Raw genomic sequence first — 21,032 nt, forward strand, 5'->3', positions numbered from 1 at the left:
TAATGTACTTAACCAATATGTTTGCCAACCTAAGAAAGAAAAGAGTTGGTTACCATATTTAGTTAATCTAACGTACCATCAAATCCTTTGCAGACTTTTCCAGGAAATGCTCCACGCTCTGATTTTCTGGGTCAAACCTGTTGAGAAGCTGAATCACTGCTGCCATCAATTTTCCATAATTTGTCATTTTGTTATCTCATTAAAGGGAAACCTGTTTGGAAAATGGAGTATCACATTAAAACAAATATAAGCTATCAGTGAAAAAACAATTCAAGATCTTTTATGCCAGATATATACGGCATTTGATATAAGAAAGCACATACTGCTATAGAAAATTGAACTTGTATGAGTATAGACACAGTAACAACATTTGCTTAAAATAGGCCAGTGCAGAAAGCAACAATTAAGAGTAACTAGACAGCTGTCTGTTTTTTAAGAAAACTTTTCTATCTCTAATACTCACTCTGAATGCACCTACATTTTACATCCATGTCAGCACATACCACACACTCATCATAAGTGCATAAGTAAATACTAGGCTATTAGTCTGTAGACTGTTACAAGCAAAGCCAATAACCAGAGGTCAGAATCAAACTGTGTTCCTTGTATATATGAGGTGAAGACCACACTGTTAGGCCAACCCCTTCTCCCCAAAGTTTGACTCTTCTGGGACTGAAACTCACAACCTTTGAATGCCTTTTTCCATTTTACAACAAATCCAGTGCACTATCCATTGTGCCCAAACAGCATCAAACAATGGACAGAGAACAAAAAAATCAGTACCATTTTGAAAGGTCACTTGCAAGGAGCAGCACTGCCTTACAGCAAAGATACTGATATGGCAAAACATGTAGCTCTAAACCTCAACCAGTATTTTCTGCCAAATTGTGACAGAACAATAGAACTTAGAATAATTAAGATCACTAAAAGGGTAAAGCACATGATCTGTAAACCAAGGTGTTCTGAAGTACAGTACGGCACCATCCTCCTGAATACATTTCTATTCCTGTATGCCAAATACATAATCATAATGCAATGCTTACTAAAAGATGGGACCAATACAGTCTGCAGTAGAAGCTCTGCAGATAAAAGACCATACCATTTGCTATGTCCTGATTTTCTGCCCATGTCTTTATGACAGTTTGAAACAGTGCTTGCCATCTTTTAAAAAACATTGCTTAAGCACTAGTCTGTGTTCTGCATAGAACATGACAGTAAAAACTGCATTCAGGGAACTAAGATAAAAGTGAAATGTAAAGCATGCAGTCCATGTGCCCTGCATGGGCAGAAGGCAGTTGGCACTTTATTCAGAGAAATTTGCCAAAAGCAGGGTACATGGCATATAGCAGCCCATGTAGCTTTGAATTAATGGGCAGTAAGCAGCATTCAAAAGCATTTCTGCTGGGGGGGGGGGGGGACAGAAAAAATTGACCAAACTGCATAGCTGCAGGAAAATACATTTGGGCATACCTTTTCAAGTCATGGTGACAGGGTAATGGAGTAAATATGGTTCTGAAACATAACACGGACTCACACACTTGTATATAATAAGAAGTTATGTACTCACCATAACGTTCCATCTGAGTAGGTGACTTCATTTGTCTGCAACCTTTGGGTCTTGGATCTGAACTCAGATCCGAGCCGGCAACTTATTTCATAGCTTAGAGATCCGAGCTCCTAGCTCCTCCCCTTACCCATAATCCCCTGCCAACCCTGACTGATCTCAGATCAAGTTTGCCCGTATACAAAAAAGCTGAAGGCTAATACATCCCGAAGGATATAATAGAAGGACATACAGGAACAAGAAAATTTCTGAGGGCCAGGGGGAAGGAGGGGGGGATGGTTGCAGACAAATGAAGTCACCTACTCAGATGGAACGTTATGGTGAGTACATAACTTCTTAATCTGGAGTAGGTACTTCATTTGTCAGCAACCTTTGAGACAGAGTCCCCAACTACCTGAATCTTGGGTGGCCATCATGGAAGGATGTTCCGGAGCACTGCAGAGCCAAAGGACGCTCTCCCTCTGGAGATAATATCCAGCTTATAATGGTTGATAAAGGTATGAGATGAGGCCCAAGTGGCCACGGAACAAATATCATCCAGTGGAACTCTAGATCTAAAGGCTGCAGAGGTAGATACAGAATGAGTAAAGTGCGCATGAATTCCCTGAGGTGCAGGCCTCCCAGAAGTGTCATAGGCCAAGAGAATACACGGCGAGATCCATCGTGACAAAGTGATCTTAGAGACAGATTTATCTAGGTTAAATTTGGAAAAGGAAATGAACAACTGGTCGGATTGCCTATGACCAGCAGTCCTGTGAATGTAGAAGTGCAGTTGTCTGTGCACATCTAAGGAATGAAGTTTGTATTCTCCCTTGTTCTGATACTTAGGGAAGAAAACTGGTAGGTTAATGGACTGATTGATATTGGCCTCTGAAGCCACCTTGGGAAAAAAAGAAGGATTGGTCCTGAGGTACACTCTATCCTGATGAAAAGTCAAGTATGGGGGTTTCACACAAAGGGCCTGAAGCTCGGAAACTCTTTTTGCCGAAGTAATAGCGACTAGGAACGCCGTTTTCCAAGAAAGGTACTTAAGATCGACCGAGGCAGCTGGTTAAAAAGGGGGAGCTGTCAAGGCCTGTAAAACTAGAGCTAAATCCCAAGGAGGTACAATTTCCCTGATTGGAGGTCTGAGCAAGAAAGAACCCTTGAGAAAGGACTTACACAATTTCGCTATAATCATGCCCCACATGGTAATATGAAATAGCTGCTAGTTGAACCTTGACCGTAGAGCAGCTAGCCCCCTGATGGAACAGACCTGTAAGGAACTCCAAGACAGACGGTAACCGAGCTGTGAAGGGGTCTAAGTTATTATTCTCCACCCAGATGGAGAAGCGTTTCCACTTACTACGATAGACTTTCCTAGTGGAAGGTTTATGTGCTGCTACGAGAATGGCTTTAACCGGTGAAGAGATTCCGGGAGTCCTGACTAGGAGTGGAACTGGAGCAGCCATGCTGTCAGCTTGAGGTTGTCCAGATTTGGGATCGGCAGGTCTAGGGGATGAGATATTAGATCTGGGAGGGGATCTAGAATCCAAGGCGGATTTACCAGGTGAGACCACAGGTAAGGGAATCATGTTTGACGAGGCCAGAATGGGGCAATGAGGATCATCCTGCTCCCCAACCGGATGGCTTTCTGTATGAGTTTCAGCATCAGGGGCAGAGGAGGGTAGGCATAAAGTAGACCGGGGGGCCAAGCATGCACCAGAGTGTCTCTCGGGGATTCCCCGATGGGGGGAATTAGAGCAAAGTAGCTGTTGCATTTTGTATTTGAGGGAGAGGCGAAGAGATCACAACAGGGTTGCCCCCACATGGCAAAAATTTGCTTTGCTACCTGGGGGTTGAGAGACCACTTGTAAGGGGAAAGGAGGGTGCGGCTGAGTCTGTCCGCCAGTATGTTGGACTGTCCCGGAATGTGCATTGCAACAAGAAAGCAGTTGGTAGAAATCGCCCATTCCCACACTCTCATGGCCTCTCGACAAAGAGGATAGGACCTGGTTCCCCCCCGTTTGTTGATGTACCAGACCACTGACATGTTGTCCGTCTGTATCGCAAAAATCCCTACCGGAAGAAGGTTCTGTAGTGCTCGCAACGCCAATAGCACCGCCCTCATCTCCAGGACACTGATATGCAAGGAGTTCTCTGTGTCGTTCCACGTGCCTTAGACTGTCTTGCCTGCGCAATGCCCCCCCCCCACCCACGGCAAGAGGCGTCCGTGGTCACCGTGGCAAGCGGAGGAGGAGTGGAGAAGGGATGTCCCGTATGGAGATCCGGGGATTGGAGCCACCATACGAGAGCCGTCCTGCACGCCTTGCTGATGGAAATAGGATGGTTCAGGGGGTAACGATGAAATGACCATTGGACTTGAAGGGTCCATTGCAGTACCCTCATGTTCAGATGAGCCAATGACAGAAGAGTAATTGCTGCCGCCATGGAGCCTAGAGCCCTCAGGACCAATCCCGCTGGTGGAGCTGTAGATTGGAGGATGGCCTGTACATGCAGCCTCAGGTTCTGAAGACGTTCCACGGTCGGAAATGCTAGGAGATTTCTTGTGTCCAATTTGGCCCCTATAAACTCTATCACCTGGGTAGGAGCAAGAGAGGATTTGTTCATATTGATGGTGATGCCCAGCTGGGGGGCCAGCCGGAGGAAGTAGTCTCTTGCTGAGCAAAGTAGATGCCTTGTCGGGGCGGTCAGGAGCCAGTCGTCCAGGTATGGAAACACCTGCATTTCCTGTTGTTTCAGGTGGGCCGCTATCACTGCTAATACTTTGATAAACACCCTGGGGGCTGTGGTGAGACCAAAGGGAAGGACCCTGAACTGGTAGTGACTGGCTCCTAGCCGGAAGCGGAGAATCCTCCTGGATCGTCTGTCCATAAGAATGTGGTAGTACGCATCCTTGAGGTCTATAGAGCACACCCAGTCATTCTCCCGTAGTAGGGGGAGAATGGATTGAAGAGTGACCATTCGGAATTTTTCTTTGGTTACCGACAGGTTCAGAAGGGAGAGGTCTAGGATTGGTCTTAAGTCCCCCGTCTTTTTTGGCACCAGAAAGAACCTGGAGTAAAACCCTAATCTGAGCTGGTCTGGGGGGACGGGTTGGATGGCTCCTTTTTCTAGCAGCTGCTGGATCTCTGCAGCTGCTGCCTCCCTCTGATTGGGATGGTACATCGGGGAGGCTTTTGGTTCTGGGGACATGATATATGGGAATTTGGTAACCTCTGGATATGATATGAAGCACCCAGCGATCTGATGTGATGAACTCCCAAGCTGCCAGGTGCTTCGAGAAACACCCCCCGACTGCTTCCAGAGTGGAGCAGTCGGGCAACCCCTCAGGGTTGTTGCATGGGTCGGTCAGAGAAAGATTCTCTGGACCCAAAATTCTTCAGGCCCCCTCTGCCTCTAGGGTGGCGTTCTCCCTGTCCTCCTCTGCCATGGAAGGACTGGTTGTCCGGAGCAGGCTGGGAATGTTGCGATTTCCGGAACCACATCTTCTTCTGTCCCTTTTGGTTCTTGGAGAAGGACCTCTGGGGAGCGGAGAAGTGGACTCCGATGGCAGACAACGTCTTCCTGTCCTTTTTGCTCTGGACTAAAGTGTCGCGAACGGTCTTGCGAAATAAGGCAGAACCATCAAAAGGGGCATTTGCAAATGATGCCTTAAAGGGTTCCGCAAAGTCACAATGTCGGAGCCAGGCCTGGTGCCTCATGACTAGGCCTGCTCCGCTGGCTCTAGCAGCTCCCTCTGTAGCATGGGACAACAACCGCATAGAGGTATTAGATATCGATCTTAGAGTGGCCATGCAAGTGGAGTACAATTGCTTGTCCTCCACCGACATGGACTCTGAGGGGGAAGCAGCGTACTCTTTGATAAGGTCTCACTGCATCCTGATAACGTGTGCCATATAGTTCAGAGACCTTACTGAGAAAGTCGCTGAACTAAAAACCCGCTTCCCCAGGTGATCCATCGAGTGAGACTCTTTGCTTGGTGGATGGACCGAGGTACTCTCCTGAGCCAATTCCATCTTGATGGCTGCCGCTGTCAACATGGCATCTATGGGGGGACCCTTGCTCCAGTGGGATCTGTCCACAGGGGGGCTCAGAATTTGATTGGGGCATTTGGGAACTGGCTCCACAGTGTCCAGCTCCTTCCACGCCCTGGTGGTAATAAGGTCCACCAGGGGGTTGGCTGGAGGGGACACCCAAGAGGTAGACGGTCCTGCTTCGAATGCCTCCAGGAACACAGACTCGTCAGAGGAAGCCTTGGGGACAGACCACCCCCCCCTAATCCTGAGCATTTCCATGATGTCTCCAAAGGAGACATCTTTGGGGGGTGACCTAGGGGAGCCTTCACCTTCATCCAAGTCCGTGTCTTCTATTAAAGACTCAGGGGAGTCCACGTGTCTCCTCTTACACTTGTGCATATGAGGCACATCCTCAGGGGGGGCTGTCCGAGGAGGTCTCACCAGCAATGACCTGTTCCAAGGGAACGACTTGAGATATCGAAGCAGGCTGTCCCTGAGGCCGGGTGATGGAAGCCTGACTCAGCCGAGAGGGAGTATGGGGTGGAGCCGAAGCAAGGGCCGGGGGTCCGGATGCCCTCAACAGAGCCCTCTTCACTGCATCGAAGGCCGAGGGGGAGTCGCTATCTCTGGGATCCGAAGTTGACTCCCACTCGGATCTGATGGAGGTATCGTAACCGGAGGATGCCCTCAATAGAGCCCTCTTCACTGCATCGTAGGTCGAGGGGGAGTCGCTATCTCTGGGATCCGAAGTTGACTCCCACTCGGATCTGATGGAGGGATCGTAACCGGAGCCGAGACCATCAGAGCCGAAGGACCCGTGTGCTCCAACCCGGACGGAGCCGAAGGCACACAGAATCCCGTGGATCCGAAGCTTGGCCCATGGCTCTGAGAGTTCGGATCTGACAAGGAAGGACCCGACAGACTCGAGGGCAGAGTCGGATCCGAAGTACCCAGTACCGTCGGCGCTGACCCACCCCTGGCTCCAACGCTGCCCGGCTCCGTACGCTCCGAACCTGAAAAGCGGGTCGGAGAAGGAGCTATCGGGGCAAAAAAAGGTGTTGAGCTCCCCCCCAAAGGGGGGGGCATGAGCACTCCCATCTGCAGCTGGGCCTGGATGAACCTTCGCATCATCCGGTCCAAGTCTGCATCCAAAAGGCTGTAGGTAGATCTCGACGAGGCCACCGAGGTGGGCCGGGAGTGCCGGCTCGATGACCTCAACAGAGATCGGGTCTCCTCCTCCTCAGGTCCCGAAGAAAAGCAGAGGGATCGGAGCCGAGGAGGAGGAGACCTGGAAGCCATGGAGGGAGAAGCCCGCTTAGCTGGGGGGGCCAAAGCGGAGGCCTCGGCCCGCCGCTTGTGGTGCTTCTCCCTCCTTTTCTCCCTCCTAGCCTCCCTCTCCTCCGGCACTTTAGTGGGAGTTTGAGTCCCGGCTGGGGGGAGGGAGGCAGGAGTGGCCACCACCGAGGACTGGGGTGGTGCCACGGGAGTACCGGAGGCCGAAGCTGGATCCGAGGGCAAAAGTCCCGCCAGGATCAGCTTCGACCTATGGTCTTCAGTGCCCTGGGGTTGAACCCCACACAAATAGAACACCCAGAGGAGAGGTGTTCAACCCCAAGGCACCAAACACACCGAGTGTGGCCATCCGCCGGTGAAAGCTTATGGCCACACTCGGTGCACTTTGAGAAAATAGGCTTTGGGGCCTCCAACATAGTTTTTTTTTTTTTTAAACAACAAAAAAGATTTAAAACTATGACTAAACTACCTCACACAGACCTGGCCCCAACACACAACAGTCCACACACACACTACGCACCAGTGAAGGAGGGGGAGGAATTACACTAAAAAGGGAACCTAACCACACACAAACAGTTAACTATAAATAAAAAGTGAAAAATATGGATTTTTTAACAAAAAGTTATCACTTAACTACCAGACGTCAGGAGCTCAGGAATCTAGAAGCGTATGCAAGAGCGGCAAACTAGATCTGAGGTCAGTCAGGGTTGGCAGGGGATTATGGGTAAGGGGAGGAGCTAGGAGCTCGGATCTCTAAGCTATAAAATAAGTTACCGGCTCGAATCCGAGTTCGGATCAAAGACCCAAAGGTTGCTGACAAATGAATTACCTACTTCAGATCTGTGCATTCTAAAACTCAAATGTACAAGTATTGCACAGTTCAAGCAAGATGGACTGTGTGACATGCAGGAGTTAACATTACAGTTCAGAAAACAACTGAATTTAACCTGTTTTATATCATCTTTATGGGTACCACTGCACATCAGCATCTCATTACTCTTTCATATTCGGGACTTGACATCATTGTCCTGGCACATTTATACATCCCTGCTGGGTTGTACACCAGAAGAACAGTCCAGTCTTGCTTTTCAGTGCTACTGTAGAACAGCTGAGAACATTTTCTATACATTACCCATACATAAAGAAGGAAACTCCTCAGATATATATATATATATATATATATGTATATGTATATATATATATATATATATATATATATATATATATATATATATATATATATATATATAATATATATATATATATATATATATATATATATATATATAAGTAATAGTGTGAAGTGTTACTGTGTTGTTACGTTATTGTACGGGTGTGAACTGGCCGACTGTTGATTTTCGGAGTTCCGTTTTTTATAGTTATGAGTTTTCAGAGATATTATGTTTTGGAGTTTGCGGTTCGATGTTATGGTATTTGGACTTATCACAGTTTGATGATATGATATGATATAGACCCATGGATAAGTTGTAGTTGACTAAGTTTGAGGAGGTGGGGAAATTCTAGCCAGTCTAGTTGCTTAAGAGATATGCAGTGGTGAGACTTATAAGTTTGGTTTGCAGAGAATCTGGCCACCTTATTATAGGTAGTTTCTAGTTTGGTAAGGAGTGTGGAGTTCAAATTTGTGAATAACTGACAGCTGTATAATAATGTAGGAAGAAGACATGCACGAGAGAGAGTTATTTTGGCCCTGTTGGTTAAAGATTTCTTGTTGTGGTAAAGGTGTCCGAGTTTCTGGTGTGTCTTTTTAATACAGCTTGTGACATGTACATCAAATTTAAGCTGATTATCTATTATAACTCCTAGCAGTTTTGTGCTAGGTTCTACAGTGATGATTGTGTTGTTGCTAGATTGAATAGTAAAAGTAGATTTGAGATTAGAGAGGTTCTTAGGGAGAAAGAGTAAGAGCTTAGTTTTCTTTGGGTTGAGAATTAATCTGTTGTCACTGAGCAATGTCTCTATAGTATTAAATGATGCTTTTGTAGTAGAGTAGATGTCTAATGGATTGTCTGCAATGATAATGACAGTAGAGTCATCAGCATATTGTACAAATAGTGACTGAGAGCAAGAGGTGTGTAATAGATTAGTTAAAATAATAAAGAGTAGAGGCCCAAGGATAGATCCTTGGGGGACTCCCATTTCCACAGTGAGGGAGGGGGGATTGAGCAGAGAGCCATTTGACTGATTGTTGGCAGTTTGAGAGGTAGCTTAAGAACCAAGAAATAGTAGGAGAAGAGAAATTAAGGTTAGTTTGGCCAATAGAAGAGGATGGGAGACAGTGCCAAAGGCTTTGGAGAGGTCCAGGAACAGTTAAGAGACAAGTTTATTGTTTTCACAAGCAAGAGATATAGTATTTATGGAGGATATTAGTGCGGTTGTGGTACTGTATTTGGGAAGAAAGCTGTGTGTGTGTGTGTGTGTGTGTGTGTGTGTGTGTGTGTGTGTGTGTGTGTGTGTGTGTGTGTGTGTGTGTGTGTGTGTGTGTGTGTGTGTGTGTGTGTGTGTGTGTGTGTGTAAGTAGGTTTTCCTGAAGTAAGTAGTGCATAACCTGATTGTAAATACATTCTTCTAAAATTTTAGAGAGGAGAGACAGTATGGCAATTGGTCTGAAGTTAGATATGTCTGAGGAGTTTCCTCCTTTGTGTATGGGTAATGTATAGAAATTTTTCCATATGGAGGGGACATAGGATTCAGTAATACAGCGGTTGACTAAGATAGATACTGGGTAGGCTAGGGGTTCTGCTGCAATCTGTAGGAAATAGGACGGTAGATTATCAACTGAAGGGGATCAGGGTTTAAGTTTAGAGAGTAAAGATTTTATATAGTTTGTTGGTACAGCTTTGGGGGAAAAAGAATCTTGGGGGTTGGGAAGAGAAGAGGAGTTAGAGGGTTTGTTGGCACTGTTACTAGTGGGGAGAGAATTAATTAAGAAGGTTAGAGATTCAATAAAATGATGGTTGAAGATGGTAGCTGTTTTGTCTGGTGTGTTGCTTGGGCAAGGGTTAGTAGGGGAAGGGTTTCCAGGGTGTAGTATGTGATTGATAGAGTTCCAGTACTTTTGGCGGTCTGATTTAAGGGTATTGGGGGTTAGTGTAGAAGTTCTTTTTGTCATTGTGGATGAGTTTTTTGACTTGGTTTCTGAGTTCTTTATAGGTTTGTAGTAGAGAGAGGGTCCTGGTTTTATTCCATAGTTTCCATATCTTATCTCTGTTTTTCATAAGGGCATGAGTAGCTTTAGTAAGAAAAGGAGATGGTTTAGATATAATTCTGACTGTACGGAGAGAGGTGAGGGAGTTAAGGATGTTAAGAAAGGTGGTATTAAAAAAAATGGACAGCTTCATCAAGGGGGAGAGTAGTAAGCTGTGACCTGTTAATTCTTGAGAGTTGGTCTAAGAAGGAGTCAGGGCAGAAGGTTGATAGTTTACAGATGGTAATATACTTGTGGGGCTTAGTGGAGTGAGGAGTATGTCTAATGACTGTTACAGGCCAGTGGTCACTTAAGGCATTTGGGAGGGTCTGGGGGTTATGGTTGGGGTGCTTTTACCACTATATGACTATATGTGAATATTTTACTATAAATCCATCCACAAGCCATTTTCCTGATATTTGCACATGGGGTCGGAGTGTCACTTCAACAGTGACAATCATCTAGAGCCAAGGTTCATACTGCCAGGTAACTTGCCCTGCCTCTGCTCTTCTTGCATACCACACACTCGCAAACACCCTCACATCTATGGCCAATTAGAGTGTCCAGTCCACCTACTGCTCATCTTTGGAATGTGGTAGGAAACCCATGCAAACACAGGGAGGGCATATAGGCTCCACACAGAAGGCACGACAACTTAGAATAGAACTAGAGAACCTCTTGCTGTGAGGCGACAATGCTAGTCACTGTGCTGCTACTTTATTATATGTACATAAATATATATAAATACACATTTCATTATGAAATTATAATACAAGTACTTTATACATGTACTCTTTTTTAAATATACTAGTACACATTTATGACAAACTCTCAAAATATCAAAACTTCAAGTGTCTAACATACACTCATAACAGGTGGAATCACTAATATTCAAATACACTATACTCTAAATGACACAGATTCAAAGAAAAACAAAATCCACTGTTTATCACACACTTGGTAAAATACATAGTCTTCCAGTATCAAAGTGAGTAGTTAAGGGAATGCTTATTTCTTGATGACCTAGTAGTGCTCCTTAATTTTGATGTGACAGATTTATTTATGTCCATTCCCCACAAGGATGGATTAGAACTATTTTTCAAAGCCCTTGTAATTTATAAACCTAATGCATTTGGGTTTATCCAATAACTGTTTTTGATGGTGAATATTATAAATTGATCAGAAGTGCAGCACTGGAAGCCATCTGTGCTCCTGTCTATGCCAATCTTGTAATGCAGAGTTGGAAGCAGAGGTCGGCTCTGATTTCCAAGTTTGCCTCTTGCTGCAACTTGGATATTCGATACCTTAAAAATATTGTTATTTTATGGAGAGACTTTATTAAAAGACTGTATGAATTTCTAGAATACATCAGTAACATGACTTCTTTCTTATAGGTTCATAGGTGTTTACTAGGCTAATGTCTACATGGGTCTTTTTAAGCCTAACAATGCATAGCAAATCTCTGACAAGTTCTAGTATCTTTGATAAGTGTAAGAAGGGGGTTTTGAGATGAAACATCTTTAAGCCACTGACCACTCAACTTTGGATTTATATATGTATTGAACTGGGTACAAAAGTGTTATTTTGGAACAGTTCTTACTGCCGATTTGAAAAAACTTTGATGTTCATCACTGGGACTGCTATATTAACTGTATTTAGGGACTCAACATAAATGTTGGATGTTATAACATATTTATGGGATTTTCCATTGCTACTCAACTCATATGAATAGCAGTAACAAGTATTACAACTATAGTGGTCAAAACATATATACTGATATTGTTGCATGTTCATGTTATTATAAGTGAGTACACTCTCTGTAATTGTATGTAAAATCATTTTTTGCAGGAAATTCAAACACAGCAAGGATGTTGTTTATTATGGTAACAGTTAGGTATGAATCTAGCTGGACTGAGTTTTCTTAACCCGATTAGGCCACACTACTACATAGGGCTGGGCAACATTAATACGTCTGTGGTTGCCTTATATTATTTGTCACTATATTTCACTTTACAAGGAACAACCTATGACCATCAAGGTTATCTCTCTTGTCTAGATGTGTTTATTACACCTAATAATATAAATAAGAGACAACAAAGCATTTTATTTCTTTTATATGGAGTGGCATAAAAGCCTTCAGTGATTAAGAAGATGGGGTGTGTGTTATTCTGTAAAATACAACTTACCAGCCCAGGTCCAATTAATCTTGGGTGTTATTAGGTCATGAATGCAGTCATTGGTCTAACATTTGTGGATAGTATTTTATCATAATGACATTTTGGTTATATGACATTTAATCATTTGGACCTGCAAGTGGTTTTCTGGGTCTTTTTGCTTGCACAATATGCAATAATATTTAAACTTTATTAGGATGCTGTATTGTTATTGGCATCTGGAGGGGGTTTAATCTTTGAATCCATAATATGCCAGTTTGTAGCTAAAGTTCACTGGTTACAATTCATTTATATCAATTGTTCATTAATATAATGTTTAGGAGCTGGCTAGGTCTCCTCTCTGTTTTTTCAATTAATCTCCATTAATTGGATATACACTAACCATAGTGGGTTATCAAGATAGTACTCTTGACAGTTTGTGGCATATACTTTCTATGCAATATTTTTGATTTACTAATATATCCTGACACTTTTATTTTGGTATCTGAATAGATCCAACAACAAACAGCTTATTGTCATGGATCTGGAAACAATTCTTCAAGGGCTTTGTGCCGACAAAAATGATATTGGTGTTTTTGGCATATCTACCCAAAATGGGATTCCACAACAAACAGATCCAGTTGACAGCTGTAATACTGTTTTTCATAAACTTAGTAAAAGCATGAAAAGTTTGAGAACAAATGTATGGCATTTGAGGCTTTTCAAGGCCTATTTGAACAAAGAAATAACCCCAGGGGTCTGAGAATTAAGATCCAACCTTTAGTAAGTAAGATTGATGAAACCTTGACCAATGAATGGTTTCAGGCACAACAACAGGCATCTATGAACTTTGTTTGAATCTTAAGCTCTTATTATGAACAAACCATGGAAACTAATATCAAAGAGCTCAGTAGCCTGTGTGGGGAAGTTAAAACTTATGAGGGACATTCACAATTCTCTATATGCCTCAACAAGCTGTCAAAAGAACTTCTTGTGTTTGAAAAACAAATTAAGGATAAAAAAAATCAAAAAAGTTAACAGGGATTTAACCGATTACCAAAGGGGACGACCTTTTGACACTACTAAAAATGTCAGATTTATGGATACCAGACAGAGCTTGGGCAGGAACCAAAAAGACCAAGATCAATACTGAAGGGGTCTCATACATATAGCAGTACATCAGCGGATGACTCCTCCACTACAGACACTGAAGGGGTCAACACTACGGAATCCCCGGTTTCTAAAAAATTAAAAAAATAGACCCACGCTTTAAACACATTAGGAGGAGGGGTGGGAGAAAACATAAAAGGTACAAAGATAGATACAATCGGGGGGCTTTTACAAACATTTATGAGACAATAGATTGCAACTTTTTGAATATTTCCAAAACTGTTTTAACAGATGACCAAAAGAAACTTTTGAATAAAGGTCTGAATTTTATTCCTGTTTTTTTTTGTGGATGAATCTGATATAGTGAATGACATTAACAACTTTTGTCAGAGGATTAACCTTAAACTTTTCTTTGGGTCTAGATCAAACTCTCAAAGATCTAATGAATTCAAATTTCACAAATCTAATTTCGTTCCACCCATGAACCGAAATGTAGCTATTTTCCAACAGGCAGTACTCAGGGACATACATTTCAAGCTTGATCAGTTTGTCCCTCTTAAACACAATTTATCTACTAATGAACAACAGGCATTGCAACAGCTAAGAGATAATAAAAACATTGTCATTATTCAAGCTGATAAGGGTGGGGCCATAGTTATCATGGATACAGAGTATTATCTGGGGGAGGGAAATGGACAATTGTCCAACCCTTCCCGTTACATGAAGATGCCTATTGACCTCACACCAAACTTTAATTGATGAGTTCTTGGATCTGGCAGTCTCAGAGGGTATAATTTCTGATACGGTGAAGGCACATCTTATGGTAAATGATCCTCAGAAACAAATGTTATATCTTTTGCCTAAGATACATAAATGCCTCAGTAAAGCCCCTGGAAGACCGATTGTTTCGGATATGGGTTTTTTGACCGAACCACTATCTGAGTTCCTAACATTGTATCTCAAACCACTTCTTGGCTTTATTCGTGCCAGAATACAGGACACTACACAATTTCTACAAATAATTTCTGATAGTCAGCTGGAACCTAATTGGCTATTATGCACTCTGGATGTCAAAGCCTTATATACCAATATACCACACTGGGCTGGATTGGAAGCCCTAAATTTTTGGCTAGAAAAAGCACAACTATATCCTGTGGGCTTCAACACACATTTGGTTTGTATGGCAGAGCATGTTCTGAGCAAAAATGTTTTCCACTTTCAGGGTGAATGTTACTGGCAATTCAAAGGTACTACTATGGGAGCTTCTTTTGCTGCCATATATGCAAACCTTTTCATGGGATACATTGAGGAGCATCTTATTTATGATTCTACTCATAATTTATATCTTGAGGAACTGGATAGTTGGCATAGGTATCTGGATGATTGTTGGTTGGTTTGGCATTCGGATGAGGAATATCTTGCAGAATTTGTACTGTATCTAAATCAGAACAAATGGGGCATTGGATTTACTTTAACCTGCAATCAGTCTGAGATCAACTTTTTGGATGTCACCATTACTTGGAATCCAGATGATACTTTACAAAGTAAAAAATTTTGCAAATATCTCCAATATAACAACCTGTTACATGCCACTAGCATGCATCCCAACCACATAATTCGGAACATACCCAAATCTCAGTTCCTCAGGATTCATAGAATTTGTTCCTCACGGAATGAAGATGAAGAATCCCAACAAGATCTGGTTAATAGGTTCAGAGCTACGGGATACAATGAGCCAGACATCCAGGGTGCCCGACAGGTTGCTTCTAACTCAACTAGAGCCTCACTTCTCACATATCGTGATAAAACCCATACTGAACAGGATGATTCCATCCATTTTATTACCACATTTGGACGGAACATCAATTTAATCAGAAATATTATGTCTAAGCATTGGAACATTCTTACCGCTAATGATGAACTAACACCTTTGATTGGTGATACATGTAAGTATGGATATAGAAGAGGCAGGACACTAGGTTCCTTTTTTCTCATTTCAAAAGAGTTAGCTCGGCTGGAGCTATACATCATCAATCAACTATGACAGGTGACAGATTATGGGGCACTTACAATTGTGGTCATTGTTCATCTTGTCCATTTATTTTCACATCTAAACAGTTCACTAGCAAAAACACTGACAGGATATATGACATGAAATATTTTGGTAATTGCAACAGCGATTGGGTGGTGTATCTTGCAACATGCACATGTGGTTCTTTCTATGTTGGACAAACATCACAACCACTTCATTTGCGTATGTCAGAGCATCGTAGTGACTTATGAACCAAGAGGGAGACTAACGCCTTATATAGACATTGTTTACACCACAACTCAGCCAGATTCCAGTTCACCATTATTGATAGGATCCTTGATGACAGATACAATAAACTGGGTTGGCACTAATCCTTACAAAAAAAGAGAAGTATTGGATCATAAAACTGGGTGCTTTGTTTTCACCTGGTTTGAATGACCATCTGTAAACTTATGTATTTTATTTTTATTTTTTCTTAGTAACTATGTTTACTATTCATATCACATATATTGTCATTATTAATGTAGTTTTATTTTATAAACTTTTTATCTTCTTTTTATTTTTCATACAGGAGGCATGTTGGATTTTGGAAAGAATCCTTTGGGAAGAATCCTATTGGATGGTTCACTCTATATCTGTATGTGTGTCACTTTACATCAGTAACTACTTTTGTTCCCACTGAAGAAAGCCTGTTGGCTGAAACCTCTCTGGGATGTATATTACTTTATGAATTAAAATAAATATATTCATGTATTAACCTTATTGGTTTTGTGCTTTTCACTGTGTTGGTGCTGGCGTTTTTTGTCTAGATGAAACATTTACAAGCAGGGGCCTGAGAGATTAACTATTTACAGACTGCCTCTGTCCATTTGAGACATAGATGCCAAACCAGGGATGAATTTCCTGTTTCCCATCCAATTTTCCAAGTTATACTCAAACAGTGCAAGGGAAGAACACTGCTTCACATGAGTGGGAAGCCTGTTCCAGAGAAGGGGTAGTCTCTGGGACAGATACCTGTCTTTCCAGCAGGTCTTATTTATATCACAGGCAAGGTTTAAGTCTTTAGAATTGGTAATTCTGCTGCTGTTTATTTTACAGATATGCAGATGGTCCATCAGGGTGGGGCCTGACAATGCCTTTTATGCCAGGCATAGATCTCCCCTCAAAAGCCTGTAGGAGATAAAATACGGGGATAGGGCCTAGAGGCGGTCTGCATAGGACATGTTACTTAACACCCTGTCTTCTTTTAATGAGGAACCTCTGTGGATGTTGCAATTTTTTTAATATGCCTGGTTACATACATACCAAAGGGGGCCATTGTACACAATGATAGGCCTGATGAATGCTGAATACAGTGGAGCAATGACTTCACTGGACCTAGATGCCATACCTTTGTTTATAAGTTGAACAACAGAGAATGATTTCCTTATTACTGTAGACAAGTGATGGTCAAAGACTAGATTACTGTAAGTATGTGCCCCCATATCCCTGACTACTGGGTCAACTCTTAGGGGGTGTGTTGTTCACATAATAGTTACCAGGGGTGGATGACTTCCTAAAGGATACAATTATGCATTTCTTGGCAATTAGTTTTAGTCCACGGCTCAGACACCAGTTATTTGCCTCTGTCAGCCATTCCTGGAGAACATTTGTGTCAGTGCAGGATTCTATGACTGCTACTAATTTGCAATCATCTGCAAATTTAGTCAGCCAGAGGTCACTAACATTGGCCTTGAGTTCAGAGAAGTAAATGTCAAAAAGGAGCAGTCCTGGGACTGATCCCTGAGGGACTCCAGTTGTGGCTGGCTTCTTTGTAGAGGTGAACTCTCCATTTCTAACTTCCTGGGTCCTATCTGTGAGCCAGCTGGCTATCCACCTGGTGTCATAAGGGTTTATACTTAAAATTTTGAGTTCTTCAACAATGCCCGGGTGGGGTATTGTGTCAAATGCCTTGGCCGGGTCAAGGTGGGCAGGGTGAACCAGTTTGCCCTCATCCTTTGCTTTAGTGACCTTCTCAAAGAAGTCCACCAGGTTGAGTAGGCATAATCTGCCCTTGACAAAAAACAAATTGAAATGGGGGAGGGATTTCCAAGATGGCTGCACAGTGATCAACAGCTTAATTTCAGCTCTCCCAGTTTGAAAAAAGAAACAGAGATAAGGGCCAGTAATTCTGTCTGTTTTAGTAAATTTCAGTTACTGGCCAATAAATACACTACCTGGATACCAGCAAAGAAGGAACATACAGAACCTGAAGCAAAATTACCTAGAAAAAGTGAAGAGAAAACATAACTTAGAAAAATCCTGCAGCTGTACAGCAAAAAAGTAGTTCAAGCTCTAGCTTTAGAAAAAGAGATGGCTTCCAGCAATTTAGAGGAAAGTTTGGTCAAATGTACTCAGAGCTGATTAAAATAAATGAAACACTGAAGGACAAAATGAGGAAAAGACTGAATGAGTGTGAGACTGCTTAAGAAGAAGAAGAAGTGTTTCAAGGACTTCCAAGATGGCTGCACATTGAGTAGCAGCTTAATTCTGGCTCTCCCAGTCTGAAAACAGAAACTTAGCAGAGAAAGACAGTGGACCTAGATTTCTGGGTAAATTTCAGTAGATGACTAGTAAGAGCACTGCCTGGATGCCAGGAAAAAGAAATACAAAGGACCTGTTGTAAAATCAGCTAGAAACGGTGAGAAAAAACACAGACCGGGAGAAGTACTGCAGTTGTTCAGCAAGAAGTAGTGCAAGTTCAAGACATGACTTCCAGTAACTTAGAGGAAAATATAAAACAGCTGCACACAGACCTGGTTAAAATAAATGAAACACTGATGGAGTATATCAACACAATAAAAAGCTGAAAAAAAATAGAAGATGTTTTAAACAGCTATTCAGATAAGGTGACAGAACTGCAAAACTCAGAGGTTGAAATGAAGAAAAGGATGGCTGAATATGAAACTGCACAAGAGATGTTTAAAAAAATAATAGAATTAGAGGACAGAGCACATATAGAAAACCTGAGATTTTCTGCTGTACCAGAGAAGATGGAAGGAACAGACTATATTAATTTTATGAAAGCACAAAGAAGCAACTGGACTAGTATTCCACAACAGGAATTATTAATTGAAAGGGCACATCAAGTGTATGCTCCAGATCTGTTTACTAGAAAACAACCTAGACCCTTAATAGTAAAGATGCAGTCTTATCGGCAGAAGGAGTTGATTCTGGCAAAATTGTGGCAGAAGGACAATGTACTAAAAGTGGGAGACAGCAGAGTGTTTTTGGAGAATGATTACTCATTGTACACCAGGCAGTAGAGGACTAAATAAATTCCATATATTTAGGAAATGTCAAGAAGCAGGCATGAGATTCAAATTGTTGTATCAAGCCATCTTCAAAATATTTTCCTTAGGTGGACAAAATCATTTTTTGATGAAGTACATGCTAAGGAGGAAATACAAAAGTTTATCCCACAAAGGGTGAGCTGTGTAACAGGTGGCTCTGTTTCATGCCCTTCTGGTGATAAGGACTACAGAGAGACTAAGACCGTGAAATCTTTTCCACTGTTTCAATAAAAAATGTCTGAGAGAAGGAAGAAAACATAAGAGTTGACTAGAAGAATTGAAAATACATTGGAAATGAAACAGAGACAGGATTTGGGAGATGATGATATACAGAAATAAAGCTAGTCAGTAACTTGAGAACTGACAAATGTGGGGTGATAAAATAATAATTATATTTGTGAAACATGACAGGACGAGAAAATCTGGACTTCCTTGGACTTTGTTAAACTTGTAGGGGACTTTAAAGCATATGCCCTGCTTCATGTTATTAATGTTTTCAGAGAATAAAATCAGTAACTTGGAAACTGACAAATGTGGGATTACAAAGCAATAATTATACTTGTGAAACACGGCAGAACAAGAGGATCTGGAAATATTGGATTTCTGTGGACTTTGTTAACTTTTAACGAACTCTAAAGCATATAACCTACTTCATGTCATTAATTTTCAGAAAAATATTTGTTAGAGGGAAAGAGGAGGGAGAAAGTTGGAAAAAACACCACCGGCCACAGACTGCTGGATTCCAAAAGTTTTATTCCACAAACAAATGGTTAAGCACTTTCACCTAACACTTTTAGGACTTCATCAGAACACTCCATTGCTAAAACCCAACCCTTTTATACTACCCATTAACTTATTAATTAACATCACAAGTTAACTAATTAACAATTTAAACAAACATTTAAAGGAAACTTGCTTAATATTGTATAAAACCAAGTTAAAAACTACCCTAAAATGTGCTTTAATTTTAATATTCCTGATATACTCAAATTATCATTTATACCTGGATAATTTATGGTGTCCAACCGCAATTGCCATTTCAATTCACAAATATCCAGGTATACATCCAAAATTCTACCTTGTACATCCTTAACCAGTTGCTGCAATACTAAAAATTTAAAAAGATGTCAATTATATTTCGAAATATGCCTGCTCAATGCATTAGTGACCTTTTCATTTTTTATGCCCAACAAATGCTCACTATTTCTGTCTTTAAAACGTCTACTTGTCTTTCCAATATAGTATACTGGGCAGTGTTCACACTTCAGCATATAAACCACATTTTTACTTAAGCAGTTAAAATGTCCCTGAATATATATATACTATTTCCATTAATACATACCTTACTCCCAGTCTCCATTATATGTTTACAAAAAGTACACATCCCACACTTAAAATTACCCAATTTTCTATAAATATTATTGGGAACCATTCTACTGCCCATCTCCAAAATTTCTTTAATGGACCTGTCCTGTCTGAAAACAAATGTTGGGCAATTTCCCAACCTGTCCTCCACATTCTAGTCCAATTGTAACAGACTGCAATTCTTTTTAATAACGTCTGTTACCACATCCACATTCTGGCTCACAGATAGGACCCAGGAAGTTAGAAATGGAGAGTTCACCTCTACAAAGAAGCCAGCCACAACTGGAGTCCTTCAGGGATCAGTCCCAGGACTGCTCCTTTTTGACATTTACTTCTCTGAACTCAAGGCCAATGTTAGTGACCTCTGGCTGATTAGATTTGCAGATGATTGCAAATTAGTAACAAATGTATTTGACTAAGATCAAATTAATGTGTTCATTGTATTGATGGAAATGGATTTATGGATATATTGGAAAGACAAGTAGATGTTTTAAAGACAGCATTAGTGAACATTTGTTGGATATAAAAAAGGAAAAGGTCACTAATGCATTGAACAGGCATATTTTGAAATATAATAGACATGTTTTAAAATTTTTAGTATTGCAGCAACTAGTTAAGGATGTACAAGGTAGAACTTTGGATGTACACCTGGATATTTGTGAATTGAAATGGCAATTGTGGTTGGACACCACAAATTATCCAGGTATAAATGTTAATTTGAATATATCAGGAATATTAAAATTAAAGCACATTTTAGGGTAGTTTTTAACTTGGATTTATAAAATATTAAGCAAGTTTCCGTTACATGTTTAAATTGTTAATTAGTTAACTCATGATGTTAATTAATAAGTTAATAGGTAGTATAAAAGGGTTGGGTTTTAGCAATGAAGTGTTCTGATGAAGTCCTAAAAGTACTGGATGAAAGCGCTTAACCATTTGTTTGTGGAATAAAACTTTTG

General features: G+C 41.5%; 1 protein-coding gene across 1 annotated transcript in view; it reads right to left on the bottom strand.

Moving 5' to 3' along the window:
• CFAP99 (cilia and flagella associated protein 99) overlaps window positions 1–21,032 on the bottom strand; it is a 1,556,346-nt gene that overhangs the window by 1,378,807 nt on the left and 156,507 nt on the right. Inside the window, exon 2 of the mRNA XM_044062893.1 lies at window positions 77–211. Within this exon, the coding sequence (XP_043918828.1) occupies window positions 77–187 (111 nt within the window). The 5' untranslated portion in view covers window positions 188–211. The remainder of the gene's footprint in view (window positions 1–76; window positions 212–21,032) is intronic.

This window comes from Protopterus annectens, chromosome 2.part1, assembly GCF_019279795.1.
Source record: "Protopterus annectens isolate FY-2018-M chromosome 2.part1, PAN1.0, whole genome shotgun sequence".
NCBI classification, from domain to species: Eukaryota; Metazoa; Chordata; order Ceratodontiformes; family Protopteridae; genus Protopterus; species Protopterus annectens.